A 15793-nucleotide genomic window follows, 5' to 3' on the forward strand; every position below is an offset into this window, starting at 1 on the left:
TTGTAAACAGCTAAAATAACAAAACTTGTGTCACTGTCCAAATATTTCTGGCCCTGACTGTAGTTTCTTGTACTCCGTATATTTGGGGTGTGTGCTGCGCACCATTCAGCTTTCTGTAGACAAGTTCCAACATGGTCAGACCCCTGTTTATTTTGACGTCTGATGGCGCGTAGCGAGATTCAGTCAGTAGAGTATGGACCATCCTGATTGGGTGCACCTTGTCGCGCAGGGGGTGGGATTTTACGCTTTTTATTTTATTAAAAAATATAAACAAAGTACCCGTTATTTTTTCCACGTGTTAGTATTTATTTCACTGCAGTGTACCTACGCATTATGTTTTTATTTTAGGTTTTGCTTGTTCATGGACAGAGCATACATGAGCATATTACACTTAAACTAACAATTGTGTTTGACCTTATTAGTAGGGTTTTCTCCAAGAGTTTTCCACAGTTAAAAAGTTGGGAAAAATGGATTAGTGAAGAGCACTGAGTGCAATTCCTTTTTGTATCAATTGAAGAGGTGGAAATTCAGGTTATATTTTGGTAATTGCACAATACAACCTTTACTTCTGTGTACGCTATGTAGTCTATATAAAACATACCCCCTCCATGTACATAGTGTTACTCAGATCTAAAAATATACATTGAAAAATAGCCACAAACTAAAGTCATAATTTAAAGACAACATCGACACCGGTTATCTGACTCTTCAAAGAGTCGAATGTTACCTAGGTCACCCACACACCTATGAACAGATGTAATACTAAAGTCAGCGCAACGCTGCACCAACAGCTAAAAGTCTTGTTGAATGTCACAGAATGCACTGGTGAGACGCTTCATCTTCTCTTCCATGGCTTTCTTACTGTTTGCTGTTTCTTGTAGCAGCTGACGCATTTCTTCCTCTACTTGATAAATCTATAACAAAAGGGTAGGAAAAACATAAGTATGAATATTGAAATGAAGGCCATGTGTGAAAATGTGTACTGCCGGTAGATATAGGGAACAGATCGCGGTAGTATGAAATACATCCTTTAATTCTGAAGTCAAGGACAAACATTTGAGACTGACACTCAGGGTAGGATTCCACTTGCGAGAGACTCGAGCGTATCTCGCATCGCATCTCCCGGCTTGGCTTGCCCCTCTCCCGACAGAAGCGGGTCAGCTGCATCTATTTCTATACAACTGAGACGCTCCCGTTGGGAGAGAGGCAGGCCGTGCCGGGTGATGCAATGCAAGATACGCTCGAGTCTCCCGCAAGTGGAATCCTACCCTCATTTTGGTTTTCCCAAAGCTGGCTGCTTTGGTGTATTAAGATCTTTTAGTTGGATGTTTCGTTGGTTACTGAAATACAATTATTGCCATTTCATAAGTTTTTACTCTTATTGACAAACACATCAGGTTTATCCACAGTCTCAGTATTTACAGGGTTATCCCTTATTTTTCAAGACTTCTGCAATTCACCGACCACTCGATATTGGCTTCTGTGCCAAATCCTGACTGATGACCCATTCTTGTGTAATCAGTATTTATCACAGTTTCTGTAGAGGCAGAGCGCTCTCACTGCTATGCACAGAGTAAATCGGGAGACTGGCAGGAAGTCTGTAGGGTAACGCCTCAGCCAATTGCTGATGAGCAGGAAGTGATGTCATAGGTGGTGTTATTGTATTATCAGGGTGATTTCGGAATTATAAGGGGCATCCGGTGCATTCTGGCAGAGCGAGCCAGGATGGCGTGAAAAATCGCAACATTTTTGCACAATATCGAGTTGCACAGAAGTTCTGTGACTTTTTAAAGCATTTTATGCTACAGAACTAATGTAAACACTTTGATGTACAAAGCATGTGACAAACCAGAGTGAAAGAATTATCACTCCTGGCAGGTTACATACTCTTCATATGAAGAGCGCTGCTTTATATCAGCGCTGGGGTACAAATCCCACCAAAGACAACATCTGCAAGAACTCTGCATGTTTGGCTTGGGTTTTCTTGGGTTTCCTCCCACATTCCAAAGACACTGATAGGCAAGTTAGATTTTGAGCCCCAATGGGGACAGTGATAGTCATGTCTGTAAAGCGCTGGAGAAGATGATAGCGATATATAAGAATGCACAATAAATTAAATATCCATGTTACCTAGGTAATATACTTAGAAATACATAAAGTTTATAACCTGACAAAGTATAAGGTTGACAAACGTAATAACTTCCCCGTTTCACATAAATAAAAAATAATTGCTAAAAGCGATTTACATAGTATTTTGCTATTGGACCTTAAATGTTTTCCTTTGAACCACGAGAAGGTTCGCTCACAGCGGGAGGGCAGAGTTATAATTATTAATCTCAGGGAAAAAGGAAGAAAATTCTTGGCTGCATTTACTCCTTGATGACCAAGCTTGCTTGATCGTTCTTGAACTTGTAATTTTTTTCATCTTCACATTCGAAGAGCCATAATTTTTTTTTCCCTGTTCACATTGCTTTACAAGAGATTTTTTTCTGCGGAAGAAGCCGTAGCTTTTCCATAGCATTATTTTGGGGTATAAGTTTCTAGAAAATCACACCTGCTAAGGTAACCCATCGGTCCCCTAAGATTACAATGCAGGGTGCTGATGGCCAGATAGTAGCGTCCATCCTTCCCCCTAAAAATCGCTTTAGCTGCCGTATTTACTACTAAGGGTGGCATCTAAAGAAGTAAACTGCTGGATTTAGTGATAACGCCAATGTCGGCACTTGCAGCATGTGTGCCCAGCTTGGTATTACAGCCACGCTTCCGCTGGTGTCTTGTGAGGACAGTGAGAAGTAGGCAAGATCATCTAATCATTTTTAAAGGGAATCTGTCAGGTGAGTTTGTAGTACAATACTAATGTTACCGTTAAATAGGGCTTAAGGAGACCTTTCAGGATCAGTAAGTTTTATTGCTCTACCTTATCCTGTTATCTTGCTGTAAGCTCCAGAGAATTCAGTGGCTTCTGCACACTAGTCAAGTGTAAGTAAATTCAATTTGCATATTCACTGCTCCCCACCTCCCAGTGCATTCACTATCACTGCAGAGAGGTGGGAGGGAGTATGGGTGGGGGCAGCAGTGCAAATTCAGTTCAGATTTACTATCACTGATGCCAGCACTGAGCGGTGGGAGGGGGGAGCAGGCTTTTGCGGTTTGTATTTACATACACTTGACTATGTCACACTGAATTCTTGGAAACTTAAGCTGGGTTCACACTAAACGACAGCGACAACGACGTCGCTGTTACGTCACCATTTTCGGTGACGTAACAGCGACCTTGTAAGTCGCTGTTATGATCGCTGCTTAGCTGTCAAACACAGCAGAAGCAGCGATCATAAGGTCGCTGTGCTACATGTTCAGAGAGCAGGGAGCCGCGCTTAGCGCTGGCTCCTTGCTCTCCTGCAGCACACATCGGGTTAATTAACCCGATGTGTGCTGCAGCTACATGTCACAGTTCAGAGAGCAGGGAGCCGCGCTTAGCGCTGGCTCCTTGCTCTCCTGCAGCACACATCGGGTTAATTAACCCGATGTGTGCTGCAGCTACATGTCACAGTTCAGAGAGCAGGGAGCCGCGCTTAGCGCTGGCTCCTTGCTCTCCTGCAGCACACATCGGGTTAATTAACCCGATGTGTGCTGCAGCTACATGTCACAGTTCAGAGAGCAGGGAGCCGCGCGCACTGCTTAGCGCTGGCTCCTTGCTCTCCTTGCTACAGTATACATCGGGTTAATTACCCGATGCATACTGCAGCCACATGTCACAGTGCAGGAGCCGGCACTGGCAGCAAGAGCGGAGGCTGGTAACCAGCGTAAACATCGGGTAACCAGGGAAAGGTCTTCCCTTGGTTACCCGATGTTTACGCTGGTTACAGCTTACCGCAGCTGCCAGTGCCGGCTCCTGCTCGCTTCATTTCGTCGCTCTCTCGCTGTCACACACAGCGATGTGTGTGTCACAGCGGGAGAGTGACGACCAAAAAATGAAGCTGGACATTCAGCAACGACCGGCGACCTCACAGCAGGGGCCAGGTCGTTGCTGGATGTCACACACAGCGACAGCGACGGGACGTCGCTGCAACGTCACAGAAAATGGTGACGTAGCAGCGACGTCGTTGTCGTTGTCGCTGTGTGTGACACCAGCTTTACAAGATAACAGGAAGAGGGAAAGCTATAAATTACTGATCTTCAAAGGTCTCCTTAAATCCCATTTAAGGATAACAGTGTTGTACTGGAAAATCACCTGACAGATTCCCTTTGTTAAATAACAATCTATAGTGTACCAGCACTCTCCAATCTAGAGCATGCACTTCTCTGCATTTATAATCATGAACACTGACCTACATAAGCTGCCAGAATGTGAGAATAGTTAAATGTGAAAAAGGTCATTGACCTCTAATCTTTTGCATCAGCCAGAACCTGTCTTCGAGTACGATCACCAGTAATTTACATGTAAAACTGAAGACTCTGCTTGCATCTCATTAATGGGAACCTGTCGGGTCAATTGTACTCCAGAAACAAATGCTAAAGCTGTATAGGTCCTGATACACCCATGAAAATGATACACATTTTGTAGTAATCTGATGTGCCAGGGCTAACATACCAAACTTTGATGCCACTTGCAAATTAGCCTCAACTATGTTCATGTACTCCAGTGGACTGCCATACCACCAATGCACTTCCAGGCTAAATTTCATGGATCTGCAAAGATTGATTTTGTAGCACAGGCCACTGCATTACTAAAAAAAAAAAAAAAAGAAAAAAAAAAAAAAGAAGGTGTAATTCACTTTGTTACATTGGGACCTATATAGCTGTATCACTAGTTTTATTAGTGAAATCGTACTGACAGGATCCCTTTAAGTAAACATATCCAGTATGTGGAGCAAGAACAGCTACTACCAGTGCATAATGTTCAAATGTAGCCATAAGCCCCTATGCAACCAAATCCCAGCATCTGTAGAGGAAGTTTACAATACAGGGTGTCTGCAAAAAAAAAAAAAAAACAAACAACAAAATCCACAACATATACTGCACAGTATACATTTTTTTCTACCATTTTGGAGAATTAATAATGTACACCAGTGAATGGCTGTGCCTTGGCATGCACTGGAGCTTTTTTTTTTTACAGATGTGTAAGGCCTGGAAATGCTTCCAAAGTAAATACCATAATATAAAAGAACTACACCTTTGCCACTTTTTTTTTTTAATATATTTGTACAATTGTCTCCACAAAGTATAATGTGCCGTGTCACATGACACCCGCAGTCCGTCAAGACGGGATTTGAACAGTTAGGCCGGGACCACACAGGGACTACTGCGATCCTTGCATGACACTCGGCTCACGCTGGCAGCACAGTGGGAACCGAGTGTCATTGCGACTGAGGTCCGATCATTCGATCGGACCTCAGCTGCGGGGGGCGGGCCGGCACTGAGGAGGGGAGGGAGGGATTTCTCTCCTCCGTTGCCAGCTATTGCCATTCTCACCCTGCACTTGCGGTACACCTATGTAATGTGAGTGCAGTGCGATGTTTCTTTCGCCCCATAGACTTCAATGGGTGTGAGAGATAAAGGATCACATTACACCCGCAGCATGCTGCGACTGTTTTCTCGGCCCGATTAGGGCTAAGAAAATAATCGCTCATGGGTGCTGGCACATAGGCTAATATTGGTCCGAGTGGAATGCGATGTTTTATCGCATTCCACTTGCTCAGATATTCGCACCGTGTGTCTTAGGCCTTAACTGGATAAGTTCAAGAAACAGGAGGGAGGGGAAGAAGAGTCTCAGAAGTGGAGATAGAAGCAGAATTCTGTTCTATTAACAAAGTTCCTTATATTTGTGTATGATATTTGTTTATGCACGTTTGATGAAAGACAGTTCAATTTTAGGCTTCACCAAACCAAGATACTATGGACAATTGTAGCTTACAACTTCGTGGGAACATTTTGGGGGGAAGGGGGGGTTGGAGACCGTTTGCTGATTCAGCGTGACTGTACTCCAGTTCCTAAAGCCCCAATGTAAGGGCATGGTTGGAGGAGTTTGGTGTGGAAGAACTTGACTGCCACAAGGTCAGACCTTAATCCCATCAAACTTCGTGAATGAACCGGAATGGAGATTGCAAGCTTGACCTCTCCCCAGCATCAGTATCTGACCTCACAATTGCTCTTCTGGACGAGTGGACAAAAATGTCTACACACCCCAAAATCTTGTAAAACGCCTGCCCAGGAGAGCTGTTATAGGTTCATATAAGAGCTCTCATGGTAAGGCTTTTTACAAGATAAAGGGTCATAAAGGGAGCAATGCCATATTAATGTCTATGAATTTAGGATGGGCATAAAGAAGGGAATTTTGTTTACTTACCGTAAATTCCTTTTCTTCTAGCTCCTATTGGGAGACCCAGACAATTGGGTGTATAGCTACTGCCTCCGGAGGCCACACAAAGTATTACACTTTAAAAAGTGTAACCCCTCCCCTCTGCCTATACACCCTCCCGTGCATCACGGGCCCATCAGTTTTGGTGCCAAAGCAGGAAGGAGGAAACTATATAAATTGGTCTAAGGTAAATTCAAACCGAAGGATGTTCGGAGAACTGAAACCATGAACCAAAAGAACCCTTCAACATGTACAACATGTGTACACAAAAGAACAACAGCCCGAAGGGAACAGGGGCGGGTGCTGGGTCTCCCAATAGGAGCTAGAAGAAAAGGAATTTACGGTAAGTAAACAAAATTCCCTTCTTCTTTGTCGCTCCATTGGGAGATCCAGACAATTGGGATGTCCAAAAGCAGTCCCTGGGTGGGTAAAAGAATACCTCGATAAAAAGAGCCGGAAAAAACGGCCCTCTCTTACAGGTGAGCAACCGCCTCCTGAAGGACTCGCCTACCTAGGCTGGCATCTGCCACAGCATAGGCATGAACCTGATAGTGTTTCGTGAAAGTGTGCAAACTCGACCAGGTAGTGCTGCCACACGTGCTGAGCCGTAGCCTGGTGACGCAATGCCCAGGATGCCCCTGCGGCTCTGGTAGAATGGGCTTTCAGCTCCAAAGGAATCGGAAGCCCAGAAGAACGGTAGGCTTCAAGGATCAGTTCCTTGATCCACCGAGCCAAGGTTGACTTGGAAGCCTGCGACCCCTTACTCTGGCCAGTGACACGGACAAAGAGCGCATCAGAACGGCGCGGGGGCGCAGTGTGCGAAAAGAAGAGCCGGAGTGCTCTCCCGAGATCTAACAAGTGCCATCCTTTTCACAACTGTGAACTGGATGAGAGCCAAAAGAAGGTAAGGAGATATCCTGATTGAGAAGAAAAGGGGGATACCACCTTAAGAAGGCATTCCGGGACCGGACGCAGAACCACCTCATGCTGGCGAAACACCAGGAAGGGGGCTTTGCATGACAGCGCTGCTAGCTCAGACACTCTCCGAAGTGATGTGCCTGCCACTAGGAAGACCACCTTCTGCGAAAGGCGTGATAGATATAACTCTAAGAACGCTAAGAGCCATGACTCAATGGCCACCCAGTCAGGGTGAAGACCGCAGAATTCAGATGGAAAATGGCCCTTGGGACAGCAAGTCTGGTCGGTCCTGGGAGTGCCCACGGTCGACCCACCGTGAGGTGCGGCCAGTCTGGAGCGACGAGGATGGCGCGGCGTCAGTCGGACCCGATCTTGAGTAACACCCTGGGCAGCAGCGCCAGAGGAGGAAATACATAAGGCAGTCGAAATTGCGACCAGTCCTGGACTGATGCGTCCGCCGCCAGCGCTCTGTGCTGGTGGTTGATGTACGCGACCGCCGTGGCGTCGTCCGACTGTATCCGGATCTGCCTGCCGTCCAGCCACCGCTGGAACGACTTTAGGGCTAGCTACACTGCCCTTATCTCCAGAACATTGATCTGAAGGGAGGACTCTGTCAGAGTCCAGGTTCCCTGAGCCCTGTGGTGGCGGAAGACCGCTGTCCACCCTGACAGACTCTCGTCCGTCGTGACCATAGCCCAGGATGGGAGCAGGAAGGATTTTTCTTTCGACCAAGAAGTGGGAAGAAGCCACCCCTGAGGAGAGGCTTTGTCTGCCAGTGAAAGAGAGACGTTCCTGTCTAGGGACGTCGACCTCCTGTCCCATTTGCGGAGAATGTGCCATTGGAGTGGACGCAGATGAAACTGCGCAAAGGGAACTGCCTCCATTGCTGCCACCATCTTCCCTGGGAAGCGCGTGAGGCGCCTCAAGGGGTGAGACTGGGCCCGAAGGAGAAAGTGCACCCCTGTCTGCAGCAAACTCTGTTTGTCCAGCAGTAGCTTCACTATCTCTGAGGGAGAATGAAACTCCATCCCGAGGAAAGTCAGTGATTGGGTCGGTGTCAATTTTTACTTTGGGAAATTGATGATCCACCCGAACCTCTGGAGAGTCTCCAGAGCAATGTTCAGGCTGTGTTGACATGCCACCCGGGAGGGTGCCTTGACTTAGGATCGTCTAAGTAAGGGATCACCGAGTGTCCCTGAGAGTGTAGGCCCATCGCCACTGATGCCATGACCTTGGTGAAGACCCGTGGGACTGTCGCCCGGCAGAGTCACGAGCTGAAAGTGTTCGACCCGGAGGCGAAACACCGGAAGCGTTGATGCTCTGGTGTAATCGGCACATGGAGATAAGCATCCCTGATGTCGATTGATGCTAGGAAGACTCCCTGGGACATCGAAGCGATTACTGAGCGGAGAGATTCCATCCGAAACCGTCTGGTTCTCACGTGTCTGTTGAGCAGAATGAGACCCGGAACGGACCGGAATGATCCGTCCTTTTTTGGTACCCCAAAAAAGTTGGAGTAAAGACCGCGACCACGTTCGTGAAGCGGAACGGGGATCACAACTCCATCTGCAGAAACGAGTCGGAGGACGAGAGCTGAGCTCTATCCTGTAACCGTGAGACGGAATGTCTCTCACCCATCGGTTTTTCATCCAATTGCTCGCCACACAGACGGTCGCCAGAAAATGGCAAACCGGTTAAGAACTTCTTGGACGCAGAGTCTGCCTTCCATTCGCGTAGCCACATGGCCCTGCGGACTGCCACCGAATTGGCGGATGCAACCGCTGTACGGCTCGCAGAGTCCAGGACGGCGTTCATGGCGTAGGACGAAAAAACCGACGCCTGAGAAGTCAAAGACACATCCTGCGGGGCAGAGGTACTTGCGACCTCATTAGTCTCGGACAGACAAGCTGATAGCTTGGAATGCCCCCACGACTGCGAAGGCCGGAGCAAAAGACGCGTCTATGGCTTCATAGATGGATTTCATCATGAGCTCTATTTGCCTGTCAGTGGCATCCTTGAGCGATGAACCATCTGCCACTAATACTACGGATCTAGCCGCCAGTCTGGAGACTGGAGGATCCACCTTGGGACACTGAGCCCAACCCTTAACTACGTCAGGGGGGAAAGGGTAACGTGTGTCATTAAGGCGCTTAGTAAAGCGCTTGTCCGTAAATGCTCTGTGCTTCTGGACAGCATCTCTGAAGTTAGAGTGATCGAAAAAAGGACTCCGGGTACGTTTGGGAAATCTAAACTGGTGTTTCTCCTGCTGTGAAGCCGACTCCTCTATAGGTGGAGTTGGGGGAGAAGGACTAGCACCTGGTAGATGGACGTTATAAGGTCATTTACTATGGCGTCCCCTTCAGGTGTATCCAGATTGAGAGCAACGTCAGGATCAGAGCCCTGAGCTGCGACCTCAGTTTCATCCTCCAGAGAGTCCTCATGCTGAGACCCTGAACCGCGTGATGAAGTCGGGGAAGGTTCCCAGCAAGCCCGCTTAGCCTGTCTGAGGCTGCGGTCCGTGTCGGAGTTCTCACCGTGGGATCTGGGTGCCACCCCAGGAGCCCTTTGCTGTACCGACCGAGAGGGGCCTGGGGGCGATGAACTCACCGTGCCCTAGCCCTGTGTTACCGGTCTGGACTGCCAAGCTTCTAGTATCTTAGCCGACCATCTGTCCATAGACTGAGCCATGGAATGTGAGGCGACTCAGAGAGTTTCTCAGTCAAAAATGTAAACTCTGTCCCTTCCATCTGTGCAGTGGAAACCGGCGGTACCACCTGAGCCGAGGGTCCCACCAGTTCCGGAGGCTCCGGCTGAGTGAGTGCCACAGGGGCCGAGCATTGTCACAATGAGGGTAGGTGGAACCTGCAGGTAACATAGCCGCACAAGAGGTACAGGTTGCAAAATAAGTCTGTGCCTTGGCCCCCTTGCTTTCTGCGGACGACATGCTGTTGTCTCCTCTTGGAGATATAGCCAAAAGCAAATAATGCTGCCGAATAGAGAAAATGTATACAAAAAAGAGAATTTTGTTACTTACCGTAAATTCTTTTTCTTATAGTTCCGTCATGGGAGACCCAGACCATGGGTGTATAGCTACTGCCCCCGGAGGACACACAAAGTTACTACACTCAAAACGTGTAGCTCCTCCCTCCTAGCATATACACCCCCTGCTAGCCAGTCCTAGCCAGTTTAGTGCAAAAGCTGAAGGAGGACATCCACCCACAAGAAGAGACAGAGTAAAATCCGGAAGAACCGGAACCTCTGTCTACAACAATAACAGCCGGTGAAGACACACGGAACAAGAAACCTGCCAACAGGCAATAGGGAGGGTGCTGGGTCTCCCATGACGGAACTATAAGATAAAGAATTTACGGTAAGTAACAAAATTCTTTTTCTTTATCAATCCTATGGGAGACCCAGACCATGGGACGTTCTAAAGCAGTCCATGGGTGGGAATAAACAGACAACTGAGAAGCAGGCAAAACCTAACTTCACAAATGGGCGACAGACGCCGGAAAGATGCGTCTGCCCAAGCCCGCGTCTGCCAAAGCATGAGCATGCCTTGGGTAGTGCTTCGAAAAAGTATGCAGACTAATTCGAGCTGCAGTCTGACAGACCTACTGAGCCGCAGCCTGGTGCCTGAAAGCCCAAAAGGCGCCGACAGGTCTGATCAAATGTGCTCTGATCCCCGGCGGGGAAGGCACTTGAGTACACTTGTAGGTCTCGGAAATGGCCGACCTAAGCCAACGAACCAGGGTCGGCTTAGATGCCGAGAGACCGCTACGCTGACTAGCAGTCAGCACCAGAGAGAGGTGCACCGCCTAATAACGGCGGTGCGAGACACATAGATCCGGAGCGCCCGCACCAGATCCAGGATATGCAACGCTTCCTCAAAGCGATGAACAGGAGCCGGACAAAAGGAAGGCAGGAAAATTGCCCCGGATAAGGTGGAAGCAGTAACCACCTTAGGGAAAAAAGTCCGGAGTCGGACGGAGACCACCTTGTCTTGTTGCAAAAGACCAAAAAGGGGGGTGACTCCAAGAGAGCCAGAACTCTCTGACGGGAAATTATAGCCACTAGAAAGACTACTTTCTGTGAAAGATGAAACAAAGAAACCTCTCTAAGAGGCGCAAAGGGGGGTTTCCGGGAACCGGGAGGACCGGATTAAGGTCCCAGGGCTCCATAGGCCGCCGGAAAGGCGGAATGATGTGAGATGCGCCCTTAAAGGAGCGCACCGGAGCCAGCCGGACGATACGCCGCTGGCACATACTGACAGAGCCGACACCTGTCCCTTAATGAGGGATAGTCCTAGCTGTAGACCGGACTGTGGAAGGGACAGGAGGGTCGGCAAGGCCAAAAAGGTCAAAGGACACTTTGGAGCTCGAGTCATAGCGGAGATGACTTCAGGAAGGATACCAGAAGTCGCCTAGATCCAGGACTCAAGAGCTACGCCGTCAATCTGAGAATCCAGAATTCTGACGGAAAAAACGGACCTTTTGAGAAAGAAGGGAATTTTGTTACTTACCGTAAATTCCTTTTCTTCTAGCTCCTATTGGGAGACCCAGACGATTGGGTGTATAGCACTGCCTCCGGAGGCCACACAAAGCATTACACTAAAAAGTGTAAGGCCCCTCCCCTTCTGGTTATACACCCCCAGTGGGATCACTGGCTCACCAGTTTTAGTGCAAAAGCAAGAAGGAGGAAAGCCAATAACTGGTTTAAACAAATTCACTCCGAAGTAACATCGGAGAACTGAAAACCATTCAACATGAACAACATGTGGACCCGAAAAACAACCAAAAATCCCGAAGGACAACAGGGCGGGTGCTGGGTCTCCCAATAGGAGCTAGAAGAAAAGGAATTTACGGTAAGTAACAAAATTCCCTTCTTCTTCGGCGCTCCATTGGGAGACCCAGACGATTGGGACGTCCAAAAGCTGTCCCTGGGTGGGTAAAGAAATACCTCATGTTAGAGCTGCAAAGACAGCCCTCCCCTACGGGGAGGCAACTGCCGCCTGCAGTACTCTTCTACCTAGGCTGGCGTCCGCCGAAGCATAGGTATGCACCTGATAATGTTTGGTGAAAGTGTGCAGACTCGACCAGGTAGCTGCCTGGCACACCTGTTGAGCCGTAGCCTGGTGTCGTAATGCCCAGGACGCACCCACGGCTCTGGTAGAATGGGCCTTCAGCCCTGATGGAACCGGAAGCCCAGCAGAACGGTAGGCTTCAAGAATTGGTTCCTTGATCCATCGAGCCAGGGTGGATTTGGAAGCCTGCGATCCTTTGCGCTTACCAGCGACAAGGACAAAGAGTGCATCCGAGCGGCGCAGGGGCGCCGTGCGGGAAATGTAGATTCTGAGTGCTCTCACCAGATCCAACAAATGCAAATCCTTTTCATACCGATGAACTGGATGAGGACAAAAGGAAGGTAAGGAGATATCCTGATTGAGATGAAAAGAGGATACCACCTTAGGGAGAAACTCCTGAATCGGGCGCAGCACTACCTTGTCCTGGTGGAAGACCAGGAAAGGAGCCTTGGATGACAGCGCTGCTAGCTCAGACACTCTTCGAAGAGATGTGATCGCTACCAGAAAAGCCACTTTCTGTGATAGTCGAGAAAGTGAAACATCCCTCAGAGGCTCGAAAGGCGGCTTCTGGAGGGCAACTAGTACCCTGTTCAGATCCCATGGATCTAACGGCCGCTTGTACGGGGGTACGATATGACAAACCCCCTGCAGGAACGTGCGCACCTTAGAAAGTCGTGCTAGACGCTTCTGAAAAAAGACGGATAACGCCGAGACTTGCCCTTTAAGGGAGCCGAGCGACAAACCTTTTTCTAACCCAGATTGCAGGAAAGAAAGAAAAGTCGGCAATGCAAATGGCCAGGGAGACACTCCCTGAGCAGAGCACCAGGATAAGAATATCTTCCACGTTCTGTGGTAGATCTTAGCAGACGCGGGCTTCCTAGCCTGTCTCATGGTGGCCACGACCCCTTGGGATAATCCTGAAGACGCTAGGATCCAGGACTCAATGGCCACACAGTCAGGTTCAGGGCCGCAGAATTCCGATGGAAAAATGGCCCTTGGGACAGTAAGTCTGGTCGGTCTGGTAGTGCCCACGGTTGGCCGACCGTGAGATGCCACAGATCCGGGTACCACGACCTCCTCGGCCAGTCTGGAGCGACGAGTATGACGCGGCTGCAATCGGATCTGATCTTGCGTAGCACTCTGGGCAGGAGTGCCAGAGGTGGAAACACATAAGGGAGCCGGAACTGCGACCAATCTTGCACCAAAGCGTCTACCGCCAGAGCACTTTGATCGCGAGACCGCGCCATGAAAGTCGGGACCTTGTTGTTGTGCCGAGACGCCATTAAGTCGACGTCCGGCACCCCCCAGCGGCAACAGATTTCCTGAAACACGTCCGGGTGAAGGGACCACTCCCCTGCGTCCATACCCTGGCGACTGAGGAAGTCTGCTTCCCAGTTTTCCACGCCCGGGATGTGAACCGCGGATATGGTGGATGCTCTGTCCTCCACCCACATCAGAATCCGCCGGACTTCCTGGAAGGCTTGCCGACTGCGTGTCCCTCCCTGGTGGTTGATGTATGCCACCGCTGTGGAGTTGTCCGACTGAATTCGGATCTGCTTTCCTTCCAGCCACTGCTGGAAAGCTAGTAGGGCCAGATACACTGCCCTGATTTCCAGAACATTGATCTGAAGGGTGGACTCCTGCTGAGTCCACGTACCCTGAGCCCTGTGGTGGAGAAAAACTGCTCCCCACCCTGACAGACTCGCGTCTGTCGTGACTACTGCCCAGGATGGGGGTAGGAAGGATCTTCCCTGTGATAATGAGGTGGGAAGAAGCCACCATTGCAGAGAGTCCTTGGCCGTCTGGGAAAGGGAGACTTCCCTGTCCAGGGATGTTGACTTCCCGTCCCATTGGCGGAGAATGTCCCACTGAAGTGGGCGCAGATGAAACTGCGCAAACGGGACTGCCTCCATTGCTGCCACCATCTTCCCCAGGAAGTGCATGAGGCGCCTTAAGGGGTGCGACTGACCTTGAAGGAGAGACTGCACCCCTGTCTGTAGTGACCGCTGCTTGTCCAGCGGAAGCTTCACTATCGCTGAGAGAGTATGAAACTCCATGCCAAGATACGTTAGTGATTGGGTCGGTGCCAGATTGGACTTTGAAAAGTTGATGATCCACCCGAAAGTCTGGAGAGTCTCCAGCGCAACATTCAGGCTGAGTTGGCATGCCTCTTGAGAGGGTGCTTTTACAAGCAGATCGTCTAAGTAAGGGATCACCGAGTGTCCCTGAGAGTGCAAGATTGCTACCACTGCCGCCATGACCTTGGTGAAAACCCGTGGGGCTGTCGCCAGACCAAATGGCAGAGCTACGAATTGAAGATGGTCGTCTCCTATCACGAAACGTAGAAAGCGTTGGTGCTCTGTAGCAATCGGCACGTGGAGATAAGCATCTTTGATGTCTATCGATGCAAGGAAATCTCCTTGAGACATTGAGGCAATGACGGAGCGGAGGGATTCCATCCGGAACCGCCTGGCGTTCACATGCTTGTTGAGCAGCTTTAGGTCCAGAACAGGACGGAATGAGCCGTCCTTTTTTGGCACCACAAAGAGATTGGAGTAAAAACCTTGCCCTTGTTCCGGAAGAGGAACAGGGATCACCACTCCTTCTGCTCTTAGAGAGCCCACCGCCTGCAGAAGGGCATCTGCGCGGTCGGGATGTGGGGAAGTTCTGAAGAACCGAGGCGGAGGACGAGAACTGAACTCTATCCTGTACCCGTGAGACAAAATGTCTGTTACCCACCGGTCCTTGACCTGTGGCAGCCAAATGTCGCAAAAGTGGGAGAGCCTGCCACCGACCGAGGATGCGGAGAGAGGAGGCCGAAAGTCATGAGGCAGCCGGCTTGGAAACTGTTCCTCCGGTTGCTTTCTTGGGGCGTGAGTGAGCCCGCCAGGCATCTGAGCTCCTTTGCTCCTTCTGAGTCCCTTTGGACGAGGAGAATTGGGGCTTGCCCGAGCCTCGAAAGGACCGAAACCTCGACTGCCACTTCCTCTGTTGAGGTTTGCTTGATCTGGGCTGGGGTAAGGAGGAGTCCTTACCCTTGGACTGTTTAATGATCTCAGCCAATTGCTCACCAAACAGTCTGTCTCCAGATAGTGGCAAGCTGGTTAAACATTTCTTGGAAGCAGAATCTGCTTTCCATTCCTTTAACCACAAGGCTCTGCGCAAAACCACAGAGTTGGCAGACGCCATTGAGGTACGGCTCGTAGAGTCCAGGACAGCGTTGATAGCGTAAGTCGCAAACGCAGACATTTGCGAGGTTAGGGACGCTACTCGCGGCACTGCTGGACGTATGATAGAGTCCACCTGTGCCAGACCAGCTGAAATAGCTTGGAGTGCCCACACGGCCGCGAATGCTGGAGCAAACGACGCGCCGATAGCTTCATAGACAGACTTTAACCAAAGGTCCATCTGTCTGTCATTGGCATCTTTAAGTG

The 15793-nt window shown here is 49.5% G+C and overlaps 1 protein-coding gene across 3 annotated transcripts in view; it reads right to left on the bottom strand.

Annotated features, from left to right (window-relative positions):
- Window positions 1–282: 282 nt before the first annotated feature.
- LRRCC1 (leucine rich repeat and coiled-coil centrosomal protein 1) overlaps window positions 283–15793 on the bottom strand; it is a 192252-nt gene continuing 176741 nt past the window's right edge. For 2 of the 3 annotated variants that reach the window (XM_075353129.1, XM_075353130.1), the window contains exon 20: window positions 283–914. In XM_075353129.1, coding sequence (XP_075209244.1) covers window positions 792–914 — 123 coding nt within the window. In that variant the 3' untranslated portion in view covers window positions 283–791. Of the gene's footprint in view, window positions 915–4591; window positions 4728–15793 lie in introns of all 3 variants that reach the window. The other variant, XR_012754666.1, reaches the window with a different exon arrangement.

This window comes from Anomaloglossus baeobatrachus, chromosome 6, assembly GCF_048569485.1.
Source record: "Anomaloglossus baeobatrachus isolate aAnoBae1 chromosome 6, aAnoBae1.hap1, whole genome shotgun sequence".
Taxonomy (NCBI): Eukaryota; Metazoa; Chordata; class Amphibia; order Anura; family Aromobatidae; genus Anomaloglossus; species Anomaloglossus baeobatrachus.